The sequence below is a fragment of the Apteryx mantelli genome, chromosome 12, assembly GCF_036417845.1.
Source record: "Apteryx mantelli isolate bAptMan1 chromosome 12, bAptMan1.hap1, whole genome shotgun sequence".
In the NCBI taxonomy this organism is placed as follows: Eukaryota; Metazoa; Chordata; class Aves; order Apterygiformes; family Apterygidae; genus Apteryx; species Apteryx mantelli.
The window spans coordinates 3,353,197-3,372,381 of record NC_089989.1 but is presented as its reverse complement, the minus strand read 5'-3'; the positions used below and the strand labels follow the sequence as shown (position 1 = coordinate 3,372,381).

Below are 19,185 nucleotides of genomic sequence, written 5' to 3'. Positions count from 1 at the left end.
GGATGGTGTGAAAGTACTGAGGTAAGTGCAGGAACGTTGTCCCTTGGTGCACTTACCTGTGAGGAGGAGTGGGGTGATGTGATAAAGCAGGCAATGAGAAATGAAAAGTTTTGAAAGAGGGGTCATAGAAATGTGCCACGGAGAGGACCCTGGTGACTGCAGGTGTGTCTGGGAGGGGAGAGGTGGGATGTGACACAAGAACACTGCAGAAACAATGGTGGAAGGTACCAGGCTTGACTTGCTAGGCTCCTGATGCCCTGGTGTCCAGGGAAAGCATGTGATCAGCAGGGCTACAGCTGTACAACCCTAGTTTCGTATTCCCTGGCTCTTGCTATCAGGTTCTCCTGTTCAAAGTCTCTGTGCTGATGACTGTCCTGTGCTCTTTTGTACTCTTCGAAGAGACTTTTTACCTTAGCTCTTACAACATTAGTTTGTGGCTGCTGTTTTGATATAAGCACAAACTGATGTCAGCATTAAATAGATATTTCTACGTCTTGTAGTTGCTCTGTTATGTCTTCAAATGGAGGTGGGGGGGAGGTTTCCTCATTAGGTAGGTTTGTCGGTCATTAACTTGCCATTTACTGCTCCTTCATGAATCTCTGGTGTTCAACACAGCTGTCAGGTCAGCAGCACTGAGCTGCTACTGAACTGCTTGTGTCAATACTGTAAAAATGCCCTGGGTGGAGGGTGGGATTCTGTTTATTCTTGGCGCTTTCAATTTCAAAATGTCTTCAGCATTGGTCAGTGAAGTTTCCTGCTGTCCCTCTGCAATGTGTCACTAAGCGTGAGTCAGAATAGATGGGATAAGGAGAGGAATCACTCACAGCAACATGCCGTTTCCTTTTCAGTTCTCCTTCTTAAAATGTGATGACCTCTACTAAGCTAATGACAAGCCTCTTGGCATGTGGTACAGTCACCTATCAGTGCTTCTGGTGCTGAATATAAATAAACCTGCCTGTGCAGATTCATCTGATAGGCTGTTAGACTTTGTAGTCTGTAATTTGCAGGGATAAAGTAGAAGTGATTTGATAACGTCCTTTAATGTACTTGTATTATGTATGAACTGTGGAGGGAATTCACAAAATGCGATGAGAACAATTGCATTTTGTCTGACGCAAACTGCCTCCAGAGCAAATCATTGTTTTGCTTCCTGCAGACAGGGCCCTGGTGACAGAGTGGGGAGTTGCTGTCTCGGTACTGTGGAGAACAGTATAAATTTGGGTCCTGATCTGGTCTCAGACCAGTGGGGTCAGCAGCCAGACCTGGAGAGGTTGAGGGTACGTATATGAAGATAAAGATCTGGGTGGAAATGCTGCATGCAGGTAAGAATGCAGGAGAAACAAATCTCACATCTGTTCCTATGGGCCCTAGCCTGTGCTGCTTTATTTCTTCTGCCAGTATTGTCTGAGGATTAGTAAAGGCCCTGCCAGCACTGCAAAGCAGCGAAAACATGGTTATGGAGCTTCCCAAGTCTGGAGGAATAGGAAGGGGAGAGCAGGGAAAGTGATAACCTTTTTTAGTCACTTTGAAAGGACAAGATCAAAATGTCAGGAGGAAAAACTACCTCAGGTGCACTTTGATCTAAACCACACCTTGGGGAGATGTCCTGGACAGAACAAGGAGGTGGTTCTCGTTCATCCCAGACCATGTACTCAAGGGTTAAGGGGCAACCTAGACAGCAAGTCAGTCTGAATGAAATATTATCCTGTAGAGTTCAAGAGCAAATTTGTTTTCCTTCCATGCTGTTCTGCTCAAATTCCTTCAAGCAGTTTCTTGTGCTTGTGGAAAGGCAATTATGTAATTGCCTGCCCTTGGGCTTGCCAGCATTAGATACCACGAGTGGTGGGAGCGAGGGGAGCCTCCTGCAGCCCCAGGCGCTGGCTCTGGCTGCGCATGTGTCCACAGCTCTGAAACTGCCATCAAGTCAGTCACTCCTGTGGTTGGGGTTTTGGGTAGGCAGGACTTGGACAAACAGGTTATAGATTTGTTACGGCTAGTGTTCCCCTGGACAGAGCAAGTTGGGGCTGCGACACATGTGGAGGGGGACACGTGTCCTGCCTTGCCCCTTCCGTCTTGGAGAGGGTAAATGCCCTCTGCCCTTGAGGTGTGTTTGTGTGCTTGCAGGAGAGCTCTGAGGGATGCCTGGCTGTCCAGGGTGGCAAAGGGCTGAGTTACTGGATAACAAGCGTGCAATGGTTTTGCTGAGGAGGAGACTCTGGGGCTTTTTGTTCTGTTTTCCCTCTGTTGGTGTAGGGCTGTTGTTGGCAGTTTTAACTCCAGCACACGGGCCGCAGTGATGCGCTGACCTTGCGCGCAGATGCTCTGCCGCAGTCCCTCCCGGCTGCGGCTGGCGGCGGGGCAGCGGCTGAGCAGCCTGACCTCCATGCTGCTGCAGCCAGCAGCGACTGGGCTGGGGGAGAAAGCGTAAAGCAAGCGCTGGGGCGTGCATGCCGCGGAAACCGGCCCTTCCGCCTCGGCCGCTGCGGAGCGCGCCTTCCCCTCCAGGGAGCAATCGGCGCCTTGCTGCACGCGCCCCGAGCACGGCTCCCCCTCGCCCGGCTCCCTTCCCTCCACTTTGCAAGGGGCTGGCCTGAGCGGGATAACAGCGAGTGGGAAAGGGCCGGGCAGGAGGAGCTGGCCTTCCCTCTGAAATACTTGCTGGGCAGCAACTGCTGAAGCCTGCACATGAGGAGGGGAGGGGGGCGAGCCGGGGGAGAGGCGCTCTACTTGTCGTGGGCAGAGCGTGGGCTGGCTGGGCGTCCGGGACCAGGCTGTGCTGGGGGTCTGGGTGTGCTGGAGCGTCCCCCTCCTCCCGGGATGCTCACTGAGCCCTGCTGAGCCTGGCCCTGGGGGTCGGACCACCGCCCCACCACCTGGGTGGGCAGCCTGCGCCCTGGCTTCGGCGACGTGGTCCTGTCCTCCGACAGCTTCCAGCGCGTTCAAACACTTCCCTCTTCTCTCTCGCAGCAGATAAAGGTGCTGTTCGGTTCTGCTTAAGATTTTTTGCATGTTGTGCTTTTGTGCATTTCCCGGATGTGTCTTGCCAGGGCCTCATTTAAAAAGAAAAACAAATGAGTGAGCGGCTGACGTGGTCTGTGCAGCTGGGGGAGGCTGCGCTAACCCTAAAAGCTGGCTTCTGCCTTTGCGTTAGCCCCGGGCAATGTCCTCCCCGCTTCCCCTTTGCAAACTCGGCTGGGCGAAGCTGCCTCCGTCCTGTCCCCGGCTGCCGCAGCTGCCTCCTCTCTCGGGAGCCGGGGGCGAGGGCAGGAAGGAGCAGTGCTGCGAGGAGGCCCCCGCACCACCCTGCGCCCCCGCCGGCGCCGAGACTTTGCGCCTTGCAGGCAGGATGCGGCTCAGCCGGGCGCGAAGGATGTGGGTCCCGCTGCGGGGGCAGGTACGGGCCCAGGGCGGGTGCAGAGCTGCCTCTAGCAGAGCAAAAGGGCTGGCGGAGAAAGCACTCCTGGCCCCATCTCCCCTACCGGGAAGGCCATAGCTCCGGCTTGCTGGGAGCCGGCGGAGGCAGCGCTGGAGAGGGGCGACTCAGCGGTGCAGCCTCATCGGCACGGTGGTGCCAGAGCCGGCTCAAGGCCAGGCAGCGTGGCCGTGCCCGGGGGCTGCGGGGATGCTGCAGCAGCCTGTGTCCCTGCTCCGCTGCTGCCGCGGGCGCCTTGGGGTGAGCGGGTACCTGCTGCGGCGCCCGTGGGCTCCCAGAGCCGGCAGGGCCCCTGCTCCGCAGAGGACGACACTGAGCGCACGTCCCCCGTCTCTTGGCCCCTTTCGCGGCGCCTCCGGCTCCCCCGTGTCTGGTCTCCTCCCTGGCCGTTTCCTGGTGCTTGGGGAAGACCTACCTTTTCCTGCGAGCCCGGCCCGAGGAGAGCCTTCGCCGCCGGGGCCGGTCGCGTGGCTGCTGCCCGGGGTGCAGCCCCCGAGCACGGCGCCGAGGCACCGCCGTGCCTCCCCCCGGGGGCCGCGTCCCCCTCTGCTCCCTTGCCCGGGGCTCATGGCGGGACGCCCTTGGCAGCCCCACTGGTGGCACCGGGCTGATTTTATCCCCCGGTCCGGTGGCCGGGGTGGGAGCCAGGGCTTCGCCGGCCGCGCGCCCGCTTCCCCCTCGCTGCAGTGCTGCCCCTCACCCGCCCGGCTGTGTGCGACACTGTGCCGGCCCTGGGGGCTTGCAGGGAGCTTTAATTATGTAAATAGGTCACTTCTAGCCCAAAACTGGGGCAAGGGGAGGCTGCTGGGAATGGCCACGGGTCATCTGGCCGGGGACGAAGCACATTCCTACAGCTCGCGCCGGCTTTGCCTGGGAATTGAGCTCCGCTTTGGTGGCGACTCGCTCGGCGTTTCAGGTGCGCGGAGGGGGATGCTCGCACCCGGGGTGCTGTGGGTGCCCGCTGCCCTGGGGAGGGCAGTCCCTGTGCTGGCACCCGACCATGAAGGTCCCAGTCGCGGCTCGCGGCAGGCGCCCACGGGTGCAGCCTGGTGCCGAGCGGGGAGTTGATGCCGGGGAGAGAAGGGTGCCGGCGCGTTGGGCGTGCGGGCCGGCCAGGGGCTCACGTCGGATGCCAGCGGAGGGAGCGCTTGACGAAGAGCAGGGCGCAGCCGTCCGAGGCCGAAGAGCTTGTTTAGCCCAGGTGGAGCTGGCTGGGCAGGCCGGGCTGCGAGGTTTCGTCTCAAAGCCTGCAGCGGGTCCCCCCTCGCGCCCCGCGTGAGCCCCTCCGGTGGCGCCCGCCTGCCCCGCTTCCCCCGCCGTGCTCCCTGAACTCGCGCGGCCTTCTGTCTTCTCCGTTTCTAGGAATTCCAGCTGTTGACAGCAGCTGGATGTTCCTTCCTCGCAGCCGAAGGAGGGGCCCTGGGCGCCGGCCAGGCCGCCGGCAGGTTTTGAGCAGAGGGTTACGCAAGGGAGGCGCGCGAGAGCCCGGCCCCGCGGGCAGGCAGCGGCGAGCGGTGCCCAGAGCCGCCTTCGCCTCCTCGCCCTCCCGGCTTCCCGGGAGGAAGGAAGCGGCTGCCAGCCGAGCGGCTCCTTGCCGCTGTTCCCAATTAGCGGCTCTGCCCCCGGGCCAGCTTTGCAGGGAGCGCCGTGTTCCCGGCGCGGGCTGCGGGGACGTTCCCTCCCGCCCGGCGGGGATCGCCTTTCCCCACCGCTGGCTGGCACCGCTTGTTTTGGTGTTTCCTGCCTGCCGTAAGGGAGCAGACGGAGCCGTGGGGGCGAGAGCCCCTCGCCCAGCTGTTGACCCCGGCGCGTGCGCCGGCCACAGGGCTCTCGCTCAGAGCTCGGCTCCCGGGTCGCGCAGGGGGTGCATGGCGTGGCGCCCGGCTGGAGCCTGTCCCGCTTCCCTCGCGCGCCAGGACTTCACCTCCCGCGGGCAGCGCGCCTCCGCCGCCAGGGCCCGCGCGGGGCGTGATGAGCAGGGGCGAGTTAGAGCAAGTATTTTGCTGGAAGGGGGGCGCCAACCCTTGAGGCGGCCTCTCGGCCGCTCCCGCCGACAGCCCGTTCCCGAGGCTTTCCAGGAAGGCACGCTGCCGGCACGTCGGGCAATTCCCAGAACAGGCCTCCCTGGGCAGCTCTGATGCCGCCGAGCGCCGGAGGGGCACCGGCCTGGCCCCCCGGGCGCCGTCCTGCGGGGGCGCGCTCTGCATGCCGCGTGGTTCCCGGAGCTGCAATTCCCGGGTGCCGGCAGCACCTCCTGCCCCGTGTGACTTTTCGCCCAGAGAGGGCTCGCTGGCACGCGATAATATTTGTATGCCTAAAAGTAGAACGATCGATGGCGCTGCTGTTTTGCAACGTGTTGACGACCAGGCAGCGTGGCATTATATAAGCGCGTGCGGACCTGGCAAGTTGCGCTCCGATCATATGAGCGCCGTTGTGCAACGCTTCCTATCCGTGGCGCTGAAGGAAATCGGGTTTGCTGGGGCTGGTAGCGCTGCTGCTTTAGCAAAGGCTGCTGCGCCCGGGTGTCAGCGTGCAAAGGTGCCCTCGAGCGGGAGCTAGGCACGACCCGCTCGGAGGCTGAGCGCTGCGCAGCCGGGCTCCGTCCGTGTTACACGGGGCTTTGGGGAGAGCTGCTCACGGTTCCCGGAGGGGCTGCTACGGGGGTCTCGGAAACGGGAGCCCTTCTGCCAGGCTTTCCGAGGTTCCCAGAGGCTCCTTTCTTGCAAACTTCGACAGCACCACGGAAGTGCGTGTGTGTGCATGAGAGGGCTGTAGACAGCACATTGGATGAAGAAGGAGAGGTCAAATCCAAATGTGGAGAATAATTTCATCACCTTGTGCCTCAGTTTCCCCTTCCGTGCTGTAGGATGGTGGTGTTGATCCCCCACGGCTCTCAGAGCCACGAATGAGCCTTGTTATCTGCAGTGCGATAAGGGAGTTCAGCTTTCAAAGTGGCTCCACAAGTGACACAGTGCTCACTGTCCCAGAGCCCAGGGTGAATTGCTTGGAGCAGGAATTCATCCCGAGCTCTGCAAGGCTCAGCAGGCTCTTTCCGTCCTGTGCACCATCCCCGGGTGTAGGAGGTTTTGTGCCGGAGCGCTTGTCCCCGGGCAAGCCCGGGGCGTTAGGACACGGCGTCATTAGCACTAATTCAAGGTCTTTGAAGGCTACTGAGAGCAGCAGCCGCCGACGAGCCCAGCTGGGCGCTCGGACCCCACTGCGAGACTGCTGTTACGGGGCGAGGGGACGTGGCTGCAGGGTGGCCGAAAGGCTCCGGCGTTCCCAGCTCGGCCGTGGCGGTGGAAAGGCCGTGGCGGAGCGCCCCGCAGGAGGGCGCAGCGGCGGCTTGGCGGCGGCGGGAGGAAATCGGGGCCCTTCCTGGCCGCGGGCACGGCACGGCCCGGCCCGGCCCGGCCCGGCAGGTTGCGCCAAGCACGGGGAGAGGCCGCGGTGCCACCGCAGGCTGCGCGGGAGGTGGGTGCTTTTTTCCCCTTTGGCTGCCGTCGCCTCCCGGCACACACTGTGCCACTGACTTCATGGAAATAAAGCTCCATTATCCCAGTGCAAACAGGAGCTGGGCCCGTTCCAGGGAACAGCGGGAGCTGCCGCTCACCTGGCGCGGGGACGAGGGCTGTGTGCCGAGCGGGAGGGAGGGCAAACATCCTGCACCAGGGGGAGCGGGATGGAGGGGCTGCGTGCCGGAGGGGCGGAAACGAAGCGGCGAAGCGCAGCACAACTCTTCCTCTCGCCTCCCTCCGTCTTTGCCAGCCGCTGGGTTCGCAGGCTGCCGACAGGCACGAGTTGGTCCGGGCGCTCCTTTGGCAGGGGAAGGCTTGGAGCTAACCCGACCTGCCAGGAGAGGGCCAGCAGAACCCACGGAGTCTCCTCCAGGCCGCCGGCGTGTCCGGACGCCCACGGCTGGAGGCTCTTGGCGGACAAGCGGACGTGCCGGGGCAGAACCTGGCGCCTCGCAGGCGGGACCCGGTCGGACTTGGAGGGGGCGGAGGAGGGAGACGGTCGGCTCGGAGCAGGGTCTCTGCTCAGGGTCCTTGTCCCCAACTCAGGCGTTAGGCACCACGGAGGGTGATGCTAAGAATAATAACCCAGCAAGACGGCGTGGTTCCCACAGGGGACACGTGTGGCACCTGCTCCCAGGCCACCCACCCCAGCCACCGTCACGCCGTGCCCCGGCTGGGGACCTGGAAGGGACTGGGGAGCTTCCTGGGCAGCACTGGCCGGGACCGGGCACGAAGGCCAGCCTTTGGCAAACCTGGAAAAGCTCCCCGGCTTGGCCTGAAGGGTTCACCCCACGTTTGATCTAGCAGCTCACACTCAAGCCGCCCAGCTGGATTTCCAGCCGGAATTTGCCTGGCTCCAGCTTGGAGCCGCTGGTTCCGGTCACATGCTGGGCAGTGGGAGAGGTGCCTGGGGAACTGCTCGTGTCCACCCCAGGGATCAGCTCATCCTCGTCCATAGTAACGAGGCTGAAATTGAATTACCTAACGGGCCGCGCTGGGGGAAACCGGAGGGTCGGCAGGGGCCTCGGAAAGCCCGGCCTCGCTGGGAGAGGTGGTACACAGCCGTCTGCCAGGCTTGATTGCTGTTGTCCGAACAAATGAAGCTCCCCCGCTGGCAGTGGGGATGGAGGGGGGTCTCTGGACCGGTTCCGCCTCCGCACCCCTCCGTGCCGGGGGTCCCCGTGGGCACGTGCCAGGTCACCGCGGCCACTGCTGGGCACTGGCACCTCCCAGTCCGGGGCTGGTGCCTCCCCTCGCGGTGCCCTCACCGGCCTCTCCAAGAGAGGGGCTGCGGGCAGCGTTTCGGCAGCCCCCAGCGAGGGCTCCCCAAATCCCGGGGAGGCCGGAGGGGTGCTGCAAAGGCCCCGTTTGCTTCCCTCTGAGCCTGGGGACCGAGCGCGGTGGCGCGCCGCCTGTGCCCTTGGGGACGTGCCACTGGGGTTAAGCGCGCACGTTCCCAAGCGGCTGGTGTTTCGGGGACGGTCACGTAACCAGCGACGTGGGACTCACCACGGGGCCTTTCTGCTCCGCGCAGAGATGCCAGCCGCGATAGGGGACATCGAGCCCTCGCGGAGGAACTCGAAAACAGATTTGATATTGTCCAGAATAAGGAAACCTCACCCTGAAATACAAGCTAATCTCTACGGAAACACAAAACCATTCCTGTTCTCAGCTCTGATTCTCCAGCTATTCTTTCTGCTCCCTCGGCTGGCGCCGGCTGATTCCCAAGGCCTCCGCCGCTGGCGGGGGTGGGAGAGCGAACGGTGCCCTCGCACGCGGACCAAAACCTGCCACCCCGGGAAGCAGATCCCTGCCGAGAAGCCACTGGACGCATTCATGACGGCCATGGGGTTGTTGGGGCAAGTCAGCGAGGGGTTGCGGTGCGGAAGGCGCTGCCCACGCTGCGCTTTGGGCAAGGGGAGCTCTGCCCACGGAGGCGGTGTGCGGCGCGCTTCCTCCCCGGAGAGCAGCAGTTCCTCCAGACGGCGTCTCGCGCTGGGTGTCTCCCCCGCGGGGGCCGTCAGCCGTCTCGCACCTGCCCCGGTTTGGGCACGTTGCTGGCCGAGGCTGTTCCGCCCTACCCGTGTTGCTGTGACATCCTCTTCGGTTCAGCTTCGTCCGCTTCGGGACTCCCGCTGGGATTTGTGTTCGACCTCCCCAGCATCCACGGCTCTCCCTCCTCCCCAGAGAGCGCTATCCCCCTTCCCGCTGAACCTGGTCTCCTCTGCACACGCCCCATGTCTGATGAGGACCCCTTCCTCCATCTCACCTCTCTGTGCAGTGGATCTGTCTAGGGCAGACAGCTCCTCGCACGGGGAGCGGACAAGAGGCAGCTTCAGCACCCCGTGAGGTCCCCCTGCCTCCCACCCGGACTATCAGGTCCCATGAATGGGCATCGTGCCGTGAGGTGGAAACCACCCTCAGGACTGCTGCTGGTCTTTGGAAGGAGCCAGGTGAGATCTCAGCATACCTGATGCTGGCAGTGGACACTTCCAGCAGGGATGGGCTCACACCTGCTAAAGCCCAGGCTGGCCGTGCTCCGTTAGGAGAGCAGCGGTTTTGGGGGAGAGGCAGAAGAGTGTCCTGCATCGGCGAGCGCGATGTGCGTCCCGGAGCCAACCAAAGGCAGAAGCCAGAGGCCGCGAGGTGCCGCCTGCCCTGCTCCGGGCCGGCTCCTCTGCAGCAGCCCCACGGCAGGGCAGGGGCGCCCCGAGGGAGCCGCTCGGCACAGCCCTGCGGGGTGCGCTCCGGCCTGAGACCGGCACACTCGATGCACCCACCACGGGCGGCACAGCCCAGCAGCCAGGCCAGGGTCGGAGGCTGCGCCAGTGGTGCGCATCTCCCCTCCCTCCTCTGCCGGCACTGCTCGTTTCCCCAGTTACCCAGGACCCCGGGACCTTTCACGGGGACAAGCCCACGCGGCCAGGCCAGGAGCAGCACGGCCACCCGCCCCCGTCGGGCCCGCGGCTCGCTGACCGCTGCAGCGAGGGCAGAGCGGGGCCTGCTGCAGGCTGCGGGTTTGCACTGCGAGCTGCAGCCAAGCTCTGCCCGCGCTGATGTGCAGGCCGGGGGTGCCCTCTGCTGAGCACGCTCCCGGAGCGCCCAGCGGCCCGCGCCGCGCTGCTCTGTACCACCCTGCACCGCTCTGCCCTGCCCTGCCCTGCCCTGCCCTGCCCATCCCTGCCCTGCGCTGCCCTGCACAGCCCTGTGCCTCTCTGCTCTGCTCGGCTTCAGCTGCTTGGGGCGATTCAGCGTGGCCAGTTGCACAGTGCTGTTGGCCATCCAGTGCGGCCGGTCATGCAGTACCGCTGGTGCTGTAGTGCTGCTGGTTGTGCAGTGCCACCGGTTGTACAGTGCTGCTGTTTGCGCAGTGCTGCCAGTTGCTCACTGCTGCACTGCTGCTGGTCACGCAGTGCTGCTGGTCACGCAGTGCTGCTGGTCACATTGTACCACTTGTTGTGTAAGGCTGTTGTTCACACAGTGCTGCTGGTCACAGCGCATCCCTGCGCGGGAGGGACTGATGGAGCTGCCGCACCGCTGAACACCCAGGAGAGGGGAGCTGTTGCACTGCCGCACACCCACAAGAGGGGAGTTGTTCCACTGCCGCACACCCGCGAGAGCGGAGCTGTTGCACTGCCGCACACCCACAAGGGGGCAGCTGCCGCACACCCGTGAGCGGACAGCTGTTGCACTGCCGCACACCCGCGAGGGGGTGACGCAGTGGCAGCCCGGCTCCAGCAGCGGCAGCGGCAGCCCACACGCTCTCTCGCCGGTGGCTGCCCAGCCCCACGGGGGTCCTGCCATGGGCTCCGTGGGACCGGTGCCCCATGGGCACGGTGGGTGCTGCTTGTCCCCACACCCCTGCACACCGCGCAGCCCTGCATCCCCCCCCCCCCCCGCACGTGTGGCCGTGGCTGCAAGGGGGCAGGGGCGGCTGTGGCAGTGGGGGCCTGGCGTGGGGGGCCTTGGGGCTGGGGCTGATGGCAATGTCACCTCGGGGGCTGCTGAGCACGGGGAGAGTGTGCAGGTGTGAGGGTGTGTGTGTGTGTGTGTGTAGGGGTGTGTGTGTGCATGTGTCGGTGTGTCTGTATGTGCGTCTCTGCTGTACGGGGTGTCTGTGGTGTGGGTGTGGGTGGGAGTGTGTGCAGGTGGTGTGTGCATGTGTGGGGGGGCGGTGGGTGTGTGTGGTGTGTGTAATGCGTGTGGTGTGCGATATGTGTGTGTGTGTGTGCAATGTGTGAGTATGGTGTGTGTAGCGTGTGTAACGTTTCTGTGGTGTGTGTGTGTGCGCAGTGTGCGTGTATGCAGTGCGTGTGCAGTGCGTGCGCAGTGTGTGCGTGTGCGCAGCGTGCATGTGCGCAGTGTACAGAGAGCGCGCAGTCCCCGCGGAGCACCGCGCTCGCGGAGGCCCCGCCGCGCCGCCAGGGGGCGGTGTGGCCGCGGGGGGGGCGGGGCGGCGGCGGCGGCGCGGGGGGCGGGGCGGCGGCGGCGGCGCGGGGGGCGGGGCGGCGGCGGCGGCGCGGGGGGCGGGGCGGCGGCGGCGCGGGGGGGGCGGGGCGGCGGCGGCGGCGGCGGCGGGGCCGGGCCGGGCCGTGTCGGGCCGTGTCAGCGAGTGGCGGGACCGCGGTGCTGGGGCCGGAGCAGGAGCGGCGGTGCCGGGGCTGCCGCCGCCATGTACCGGGCCCTGTACAGCTTCCGCTCGGCCGAGCCCAACTCGCTGCCGTTCGCCGCCGGCGAGACCTTCCTGCTGCTGGAGCGCAGCAACCAGCACTGGTGGCTCGTCACCCGCGCCGGCTCCGGCGAGACCGGCTACGCGCCCGCCTCCTACCTGCAGCGCCTGCAGGTGCGCGCGGGGCGGCGGGGTGTGGGGCAGGAGCGGTGCAGGGGTGCAGGGCCGTGGGGCAGGCGGGGGGCGCCGGGTGCCAGAGCCGGGGTGCAGGGGCCGTGGGGCAGGCGGGGGGCGCCGGGTGCCAGAGCCGGGGTGCAGGGGCCGTGGGGCAGGCGGGGGGGCACTGGGTGCCAGAGCCGGGGTGCAGGGGCCGTGGGGCAGGCGGGGGGCGCCGGGTGCCAGAGCAGGGGTGCAGGGGCCGTGGGGCAGGCGGGGGGTGCCGGGTGCCAGAGCCGGGGTGCAGGGGCCGTGGGGCAGGCGGGGGGCGCCGGGTGCCAGAGCAGGGGTGCAGGGGCCGTGGGGCAGGCGGGGGGCGCCGGGTGCCAGAGCAGGGGTGCAGGGGCCGTGGGGCAGGTGGGGGGCGCCGGGTGCCAGAGCAGGGGTGCAGGGGCCGTGGGGCAGGCGGGGGGCGCCGGGTGCCAGAGCCGGGGTGCAGGGGCCGTGGGGCAGGCGGGGGGCGCCGGGTGCCAGAGCAGGGGTGCAGGGGCCGTGGGGCAGGTGGGGGGCGCCGGGTGCCAGAGCAGGGGTGCAGGGGCCGTGGGGCAGGCGGGGGGCGCCGGGTGCCAGAGCCGGGGTGCAGGGGCCGTGGGGTGAGGCAGGAGCGCGGGGTGGTCAGTGGGGAGGTGCCGGCTGGGCTGGGGCTGGACGCAAGCTGGATACGCGCTGGGCCCTGGGGTGCCGGATGTCGGGGAGCAGGGGGGGATGAGGCGTCCTGAGACATGGCCGCCCAGGGAGGAGGGCTGCGGGCTGGCGGGTGCTTGGGGGCCGCAGGTTATGGTGCCGGTGGTGGGCTCGCAGAGGGGCTGCCCCCTACCTGGGGAGGCAGCTGTGGTGTCCGTCGCACGTATGGCGTGCGGATTTGGGGTCCGGGCCTGGACGCCCCCTGCACGCCCGTCGCTTGAGGCAAAAGGGAAGGGCCTGTGCGACGCAGAGCGCGAGGCGTTCCCGTTAACGGCCCGCTGTGGTCTGGGGTTGCGCGGGTGGACGGGTGGCTGTCGGAGGGTCACCTGGCCAGTTTGGAGTGGCCCAGCACACTGCTTGTCTGTTCGGTGGCCCCTTGTCCTGAGGGTTCGGGAGTCACCGACGTTGGCTACGAAAAGTGGATGTATTTCTCCATACCGATGGGACTTCAGCACGGAAGAACCTTCTGGGACATCGTGTCCCTGCGGGGGTGAGAATTGGAAGTTTCCAGACTGAAGGGCCAGTACCCTGGGGCACAGTCTTGCTATCGATGGGATGTTTAGAGATCGAGGTCCAGGGAGCACTGATGCTGCAGGTCAGAGTTCAGCAGCTTGGGCCTGAGGAGATGGGCTAGGTAAGCGTCACTTGGGTGTTGGCTTATAGGTCAGGAGCCAAGGGGTTAGAGGATTGGCTTCACTCTTGCAGAAATGCGAGAGGAGGAGAGAAAACACTTACAGGTCATGCTCTGGGGAGCCGAATGGGATGATGCCCCTCCAGAGGCTATGCGTGAGTGACTAGCCAGCCCGAAAATCTGGCACTTAGCAGCCCAGGTTGGTCACGTATAGGCTTTATTTACAGTTGTGGAGGCATCTCCGCACTAGTTTGCTCGGTCACAGCGGGTTTCTGATCGTGCAGTGCCGCAGCTGCCGTGAGAGAGCGCTGAGGGAGGCTTCTGAGGGAAATCATGGCTTCTGGAGTTAAAACGCGTGTTTGCTACAAGGCTAATTCATGCTTTTTTTAATGCTTCAGGCCCTCAGGGGATGGATGTGGTAACTGCACGCAGACTGCTCTTTACGTCAGTGAACGGGTAGCTGCGCGCAAACGCACATGAATGTCACAGGTGTGTTGAGTCTGGTTGAAAACAGCAACAAGCCCCTTGGTGTCAGTGCGCTGATGATCCTCCTTCAGATGCCGCCGGACTTCCGATCGGGCAGTAATTCGGTTTGTACGTGACCGTGGGTGTGTTCTGCACAGAACCCGTCAGGCCTTGTGTTACCCCTAACGCGCGTGCGCCCTCCCCGTGTAGTGGCCCGTCTCCCTGCCGGCAGCGTGTTTTGGGAGCTGGGCCTTCCTGCTGGGCTAGGACCTCTCGGGCAGCTTGGTGGAATGGGCTGACAGGAGGGAGACATCTTGTGCATAAATAAGCCTGTAAGCTATTTACAAGAGCTATTTAAGTACAGAGCAAAGGCCTGATTAAAACGGCAGCTTTTAAAGCCCCGTGGTGGCATTGCTCCAGGCTGCTGCTCAGGAGTTGCCTCTCTGCAGTCCCTCGCTTCGTTGGCCTGTGTGCTCTGACGTCTTCTCTCGCTGCCGTGGGTGCAGGAGCCTTCTCCGTTGCGGCAGCTGCCTCCTGGTGCAGTCTGCCTGTATCTCTCCACCTCATTCATAATAGTTTCAAAATCTGACAGAAAAGCATTTTCCTGCTGAATTTGCATTTCTTCTTGATGTTATATTTTGCTGTAGTCTTAAAGCACTCGGAGGTAGCTTGCAATCTCCTGCATACCTTCAGGGTGAGTGCTGGCAGCTATTAGTGATTCACTAATAGTGTTGCTGGTGCCTTTGTGTGCGTTCTCCTCTAGTTCAGATGTGACTTTCTCAAATGCCCTTAAACCTGGTAGCAGGAAATAAGTCTTTCCGTCTCCTGTCCTTTTTTTTTTTTTTTTTAATGGAAAAGTTTCTGGAGCTAGAACTTGCCTGATGATGCATGAGACAGCAGGATCTAATTTGCTGCTCTGCAGTTATAGTAGTAACTGTCAGTGTATGTGACTTTCTTCCCACTGTTGCATCCTGCTAGCTCTGAAGAGCTGATCTGAAGTCAGAATTTGTTTCTATCCGTGGAAAGCAGGCCTGGCATGGGAGAAAGCATCTTCCGGCTGAATGCTTACTTGCAACTGTTTGCTGAGTGTCCAGGATGAGAGTGCAAATAATTTGTCACCCAGTCTCGGTTTAATAAGGGCGCTGATGCTAATTACAGACAGTGGTTTGGGAGGCAATTAATGTTGCCCAAATCAGAGCAAGAAAGACGCAGCTAATGATTAGTGTTCGTGTGCTTCGCAGGGAGGGAGAGCGGCCAACAGGAGTCACCATTGCAAAGGTAAGCCTTCAGGTGCCTTCGCAGTGTAGTCAGGTTTCAGGTAAAGGATTGGCCATAGGTCGCAGGACGGTCGCAGCAAATCTCTTCTGCCCGCAGCGCGTCCCGGAGCAGTCCGAAAGCTCGTCACAGCAGGCCGCTGAAACGATGCTCGAGGGAGGCTATTGGGCTACTTCTTGCTGGTGCCTTCCACTATTAGGAGCATTAGTTTTCTTCAGAGCTCCTCTCATTTTTTTCACTCTTTTTGCTCAGCTTTCATAAATGTGGGAAGCTCGTGCCCTGGCTTCTCTAGCAGAAACATAATTCCCACTTATTATTTTAAGCTTATTTCTTGGCTGATGTCTTCTCATCACAAATGTGGCAGAATTTTGTACTGAAATCCTTGTGACTCACAGTGTTACCATTAAAAGAGGGTTAGTTGTAGGAAGAAAAACAGACTCTTCTTAGGAACATCTAATGCCTCTAAGAAACAAATTAGGGCCAAGCTAGGTCATCAGGAGACACAGATTGTTTGAAGTTAATTCGGGTCAATTAGAAACACCCAACTTCAGCTGATATTCCTGCTGATTTTAGTCTTCCGTAGTTCCCCTTTGGCTCCTTTCTGGGTTATTAAGAGTCATTTCAAGCCGAGTGCCGTTCTGGGGATAAGAATCGAAGCTGTCGAGCAGTGAGAGGGAGGCATCAGGCCGCCTGCGGCCCCACTGCTGCCCGGGGCAGCTCGTGCCTTGGAAGGGGAGAGCGTTGCTTGCCGGCACGCCAGCCCTGCACGAGGCCGAGGCCAGCTCCACGGTGACGCCGGCACGCTCCAACGCGAGCCACGTTGCGGAGCAGAGCTTTAACGGGCCCCGAGGCTGGCAGGTGCTGCTGCGGAGGCAGGTGAAGATGTGCCCCCAGCACCAAGTTGGCCGGTGATGACACATGTGATAATTGCTTCAAGCTATTGGCAGAGTAGAGGCAAATGCTAATAAATAGCTAATGCCAGGCAAATACTATGCAGTGAAACTATCAACTTTTGGAGTCAGAAAGCCACTTATTGCAGAGGACAGGGCTTTCAAAGCTTGGTGGGAAGCAGTAAGCAGTTCAGTGTAGGGAGCTTCCTTAGGAGCAGGAGGCTTCCTCATTGCCAGGAAGGGGCGAATGCTGAGTCTAGCAAATAACAAGGCTCCTTTCGTTGGGTTAAGTAGCCCATATGTTACCATCGTTATGGTGGGACATGTAATTTGTTAAGGGGAATCTGGAGTTATTCCAGCTTCAGGTCAGTGAAGACTTTGAGCTGTACTGCAGCGGCGCGAGGAACGTTGCCTGCCTGCCAGCAGAGAGAGCGGTGCAGGCTGGTGATGCCCTGGTGGTGTGGTGAGCAGCAGGGCCAGGAGAGACGGACATGTCCGTCGTGCTCCTGTGCGGGGTACAAGGCTAGCTGTTGAGTTCTTGGGGATGTCAGACCCAAGAGGCGATGTGCGGCCTGCCGGGAAAACTCATTTGCTCTGCTCCTGGCAGACCCTCGCGCAGGGTAGGGACCAGCTGGATCCTTCTGGCCGTGGTGATTTGCTCCTGGCTGTGGGACCCGCGTGCGGGAGCAGCAGTCGTCTTAGCTCTCATCCTTACCAGATATCACAAGTAGTTTTGCCTTGCCTCTTGGGCACGCTGACCAGGCTGTAGTCTGTGCATCAATAAAAATATCGATATTATGCCTTGAGGAGAGAATGGCCGTCATAAATAGTGGGCTCTATTGACAAACGCCAGTGGTGCAAAAGTAAGAGGTAAGTTGAAGAGGGATGTTTCTTGGTAAAATGGGAATGATTCAGCATGCTGACCTTTATCCGTATGTGGCAAATCGGCTGCTGGGTTGTATTAAGCAGTTAGGAAATAGTTTTGAAACTACTATTGATAGCATTTTCAAAATTACTTGAAATCTTGAAATTTATCTGAAATAATCGAAATTTCGTTTGAAATATTGATCTAGATTCTCTGTTCAGGTGGGATCTTCTCTGATCTTTTACGCTTTCATGTTCTACCTCTGGAAGAGCGAGAAGGGAGTTGTCTAGGTGGGCAGGTATTTCTACTGATGGCCAGGAAACTGTGGACCATCTGGTTGGAAAGTGGATACAGCCAAGAGTACAACGAGTACATTTTAATAACGCCTGGGACTGCTATTTATCGCATCTTTTTCTGCAAGAATAAACAGGCCTGTGATAAAAATAAGAGGCTGCTTCATGCAGCCTAGCAACAATTTCTTAAAATTCCCTTGCAGCATAAGCAAATGTACAGAGGGATGATACAGGTAATTCTGGTCTAGTAGGCACAGAAACTGTGTTTCTCTTCCCAAGATGGAAGGAGAAGAGGGGTTTGTGAAGGAGCGAAAGCCCAGAGGGCTGGTTGACAGTCTGGCCGAGGTGGTCTAATAGCTGGGAGCCGCTCTCGGAGCATGATCCCACTCCTCTTCCCAGGCACACTGCCCAGCGCTGCCCTCTGTGCTGCCTCTGCAGCTTGTCAGCCCATCTCTGAATTAATTCAGTTCGCCGACTTGCCAGAAAACTCATCGCTTCTTGTCCGGTCGTTATTTTTCTTTTTTGCCAGGATAGCAAATGCGTTGGCTCAGTGAGGATCCAGCGAGTGCTGGAGCTGGCGCCAGGCGAGCGGTGGGAGCGCCGGGGAGGCAGGGTGAGCTCCGCAGGCTGCGTCCGGAGGCGTGAGCTGTGCTTAGCTCCGGTGCGTTGTCACGCCTCTCCCGCTACGGTGGAGATGGCGATGGTTGTGGAGCAGAGTTGGTTGTACGGTGTCAAATAATCAGATGTTCTGATAGTGGTTTTAATATTTCTTAGGAAGCAAATCCCTGGTTGCTGGAAAGTGAGCTTTAGCAACTGTGCTTTGCTGCAAAAGCTCTATATGATAGAGCCTCTTCTCCTTGATCCGCTTGAAATCTGCTTGTGAGCAGAGTGCTCCTGACATGGGCAGGCTTTCTCCTGCAGGCCCATTGCCCCTGAATAGAAGGAGACGTAAGCGCAGTCTGTTGTATAGCGCATCTCCTGCACTGCTGTGGAGCTTGAATCATTGCTGTCATCTGTTTCAGATTTGACAGAGCTTTTAATGGGCACGAGAGCTTAATCAGAATACTCGCACAGATCCTGAATAAGCACTCAGGCTAAAAATAAAGTTTTATTTTGGAGAATAAGCAGCTGGTAGTGCTTTGCAGCTGAGGCTGCGTTTCTTGACACGTGTAAGAAGCTGAAAGAATGAAGCATTTTTCTTCAGGCTGTCACAATAGCAGAGATGCTGTCATACCAGAACTGCTAAGGCTTTGAGATGAAGTTTTATTCTTGAAACTAAATTATGCAGTCAGGGGAATTAAAACCGTTTCTAATTACTGTAGCTAAAGACTTGAAATTTAAACCAGAAGTTCTGCAATGTTTCACAGTTCAGAATGATTAAAGTAGAAAAATGCAGATGATCTTTAGTCTCTTTTTTCATTTGGCTATGAAAATTTGTTCTTCTCACTTAGGGTACTTTGATTAAAAATAATTAAGCTTTTTGGTATCAGATAAAATTTGCCTTTGTGACTTGGACTGCCATGTATGAGCTACACTGGTGGGCTGTGCTTGTTATTCCTGCAGCTGCTTACTGGCTGCCCATGGGGGATGTGGAGGCAGCACACTGATGGACTTCTGGATGGTCCCAGTGGGTTAGTTTTGGGGTCAAAACTTTATGTTTAAGCCTGTTTTGGGGTCAGACAACATGAATGTTCTGTTGCTCAGAAGTTAGCAAGCAGTAAGGAAGCATCTCAGAGCCCACGTCTGCTTTTAAATAATGTGGCTGGGGCTCTATTAAGGCTGGAGGAAGGGCAAGGTGTGTGATGGGTCAGGCTGGAAGGCAGGAATGTGGTGCTGCTTTCTTCCAGGCCTTTGGAGAGGCCTGGAGCGTGCGGGCACAGTCTGGCTCCCAGCTTCCCTGCTGGACTGCAGCGTCTTCGCGTGCTTGGGCATTTTGCATGCTGCTCTCTGGTGCCCAGCTTGCCTTGAGCAGCTCGTGTGTTACACGCGTGATCATGGGCTGCTGTTCTGCAGCTTTCCTTGCTCAGGCTGCTGGCTGGCTGGTATTTTTTGAGTGCTTTACATCAGGAGAAGGCAGTTTAAACTTTTTGTCCTTGTTTACCTCTGGAAGTTAATTGACTGTCGTTACAAAGGGAGGGATTGCCATTTTTGGTCCAGGAGCATCTGTTCAAAATGGCTAGCAAGGTGCTGCCCCTGGTGGACAGCAGATGTGGAAACCCTTACTCTCACCCTGTTTGCAGGAAAAG

At 60.2% G+C, this 19,185-nt stretch overlaps 1 protein-coding gene across 2 annotated transcripts in view; it reads left to right on the top strand.

Annotated features, from left to right (window-relative positions):
- Window positions 1–10,760: 10,760 nt before the first annotated feature.
- NCKIPSD (NCK interacting protein with SH3 domain) overlaps window positions 10,761–19,185 on the top strand; it is a 59,803-nt gene continuing 51,378 nt past the window's right edge. Inside the window, exon 1 of one of the 2 annotated variants that reach the window (XM_067303715.1) lies at window positions 10,761–10,787. In XM_067303715.1, the coding sequence (XP_067159816.1) occupies window positions 10,779–10,787 (9 nt within the window). In that variant the 5' untranslated portion in view covers window positions 10,761–10,778. Of the gene's footprint in view, window positions 10,788–11,540; window positions 11,795–19,185 lie in introns of those variants that run through there. The other variant, XM_067303713.1, reaches the window with a different exon arrangement.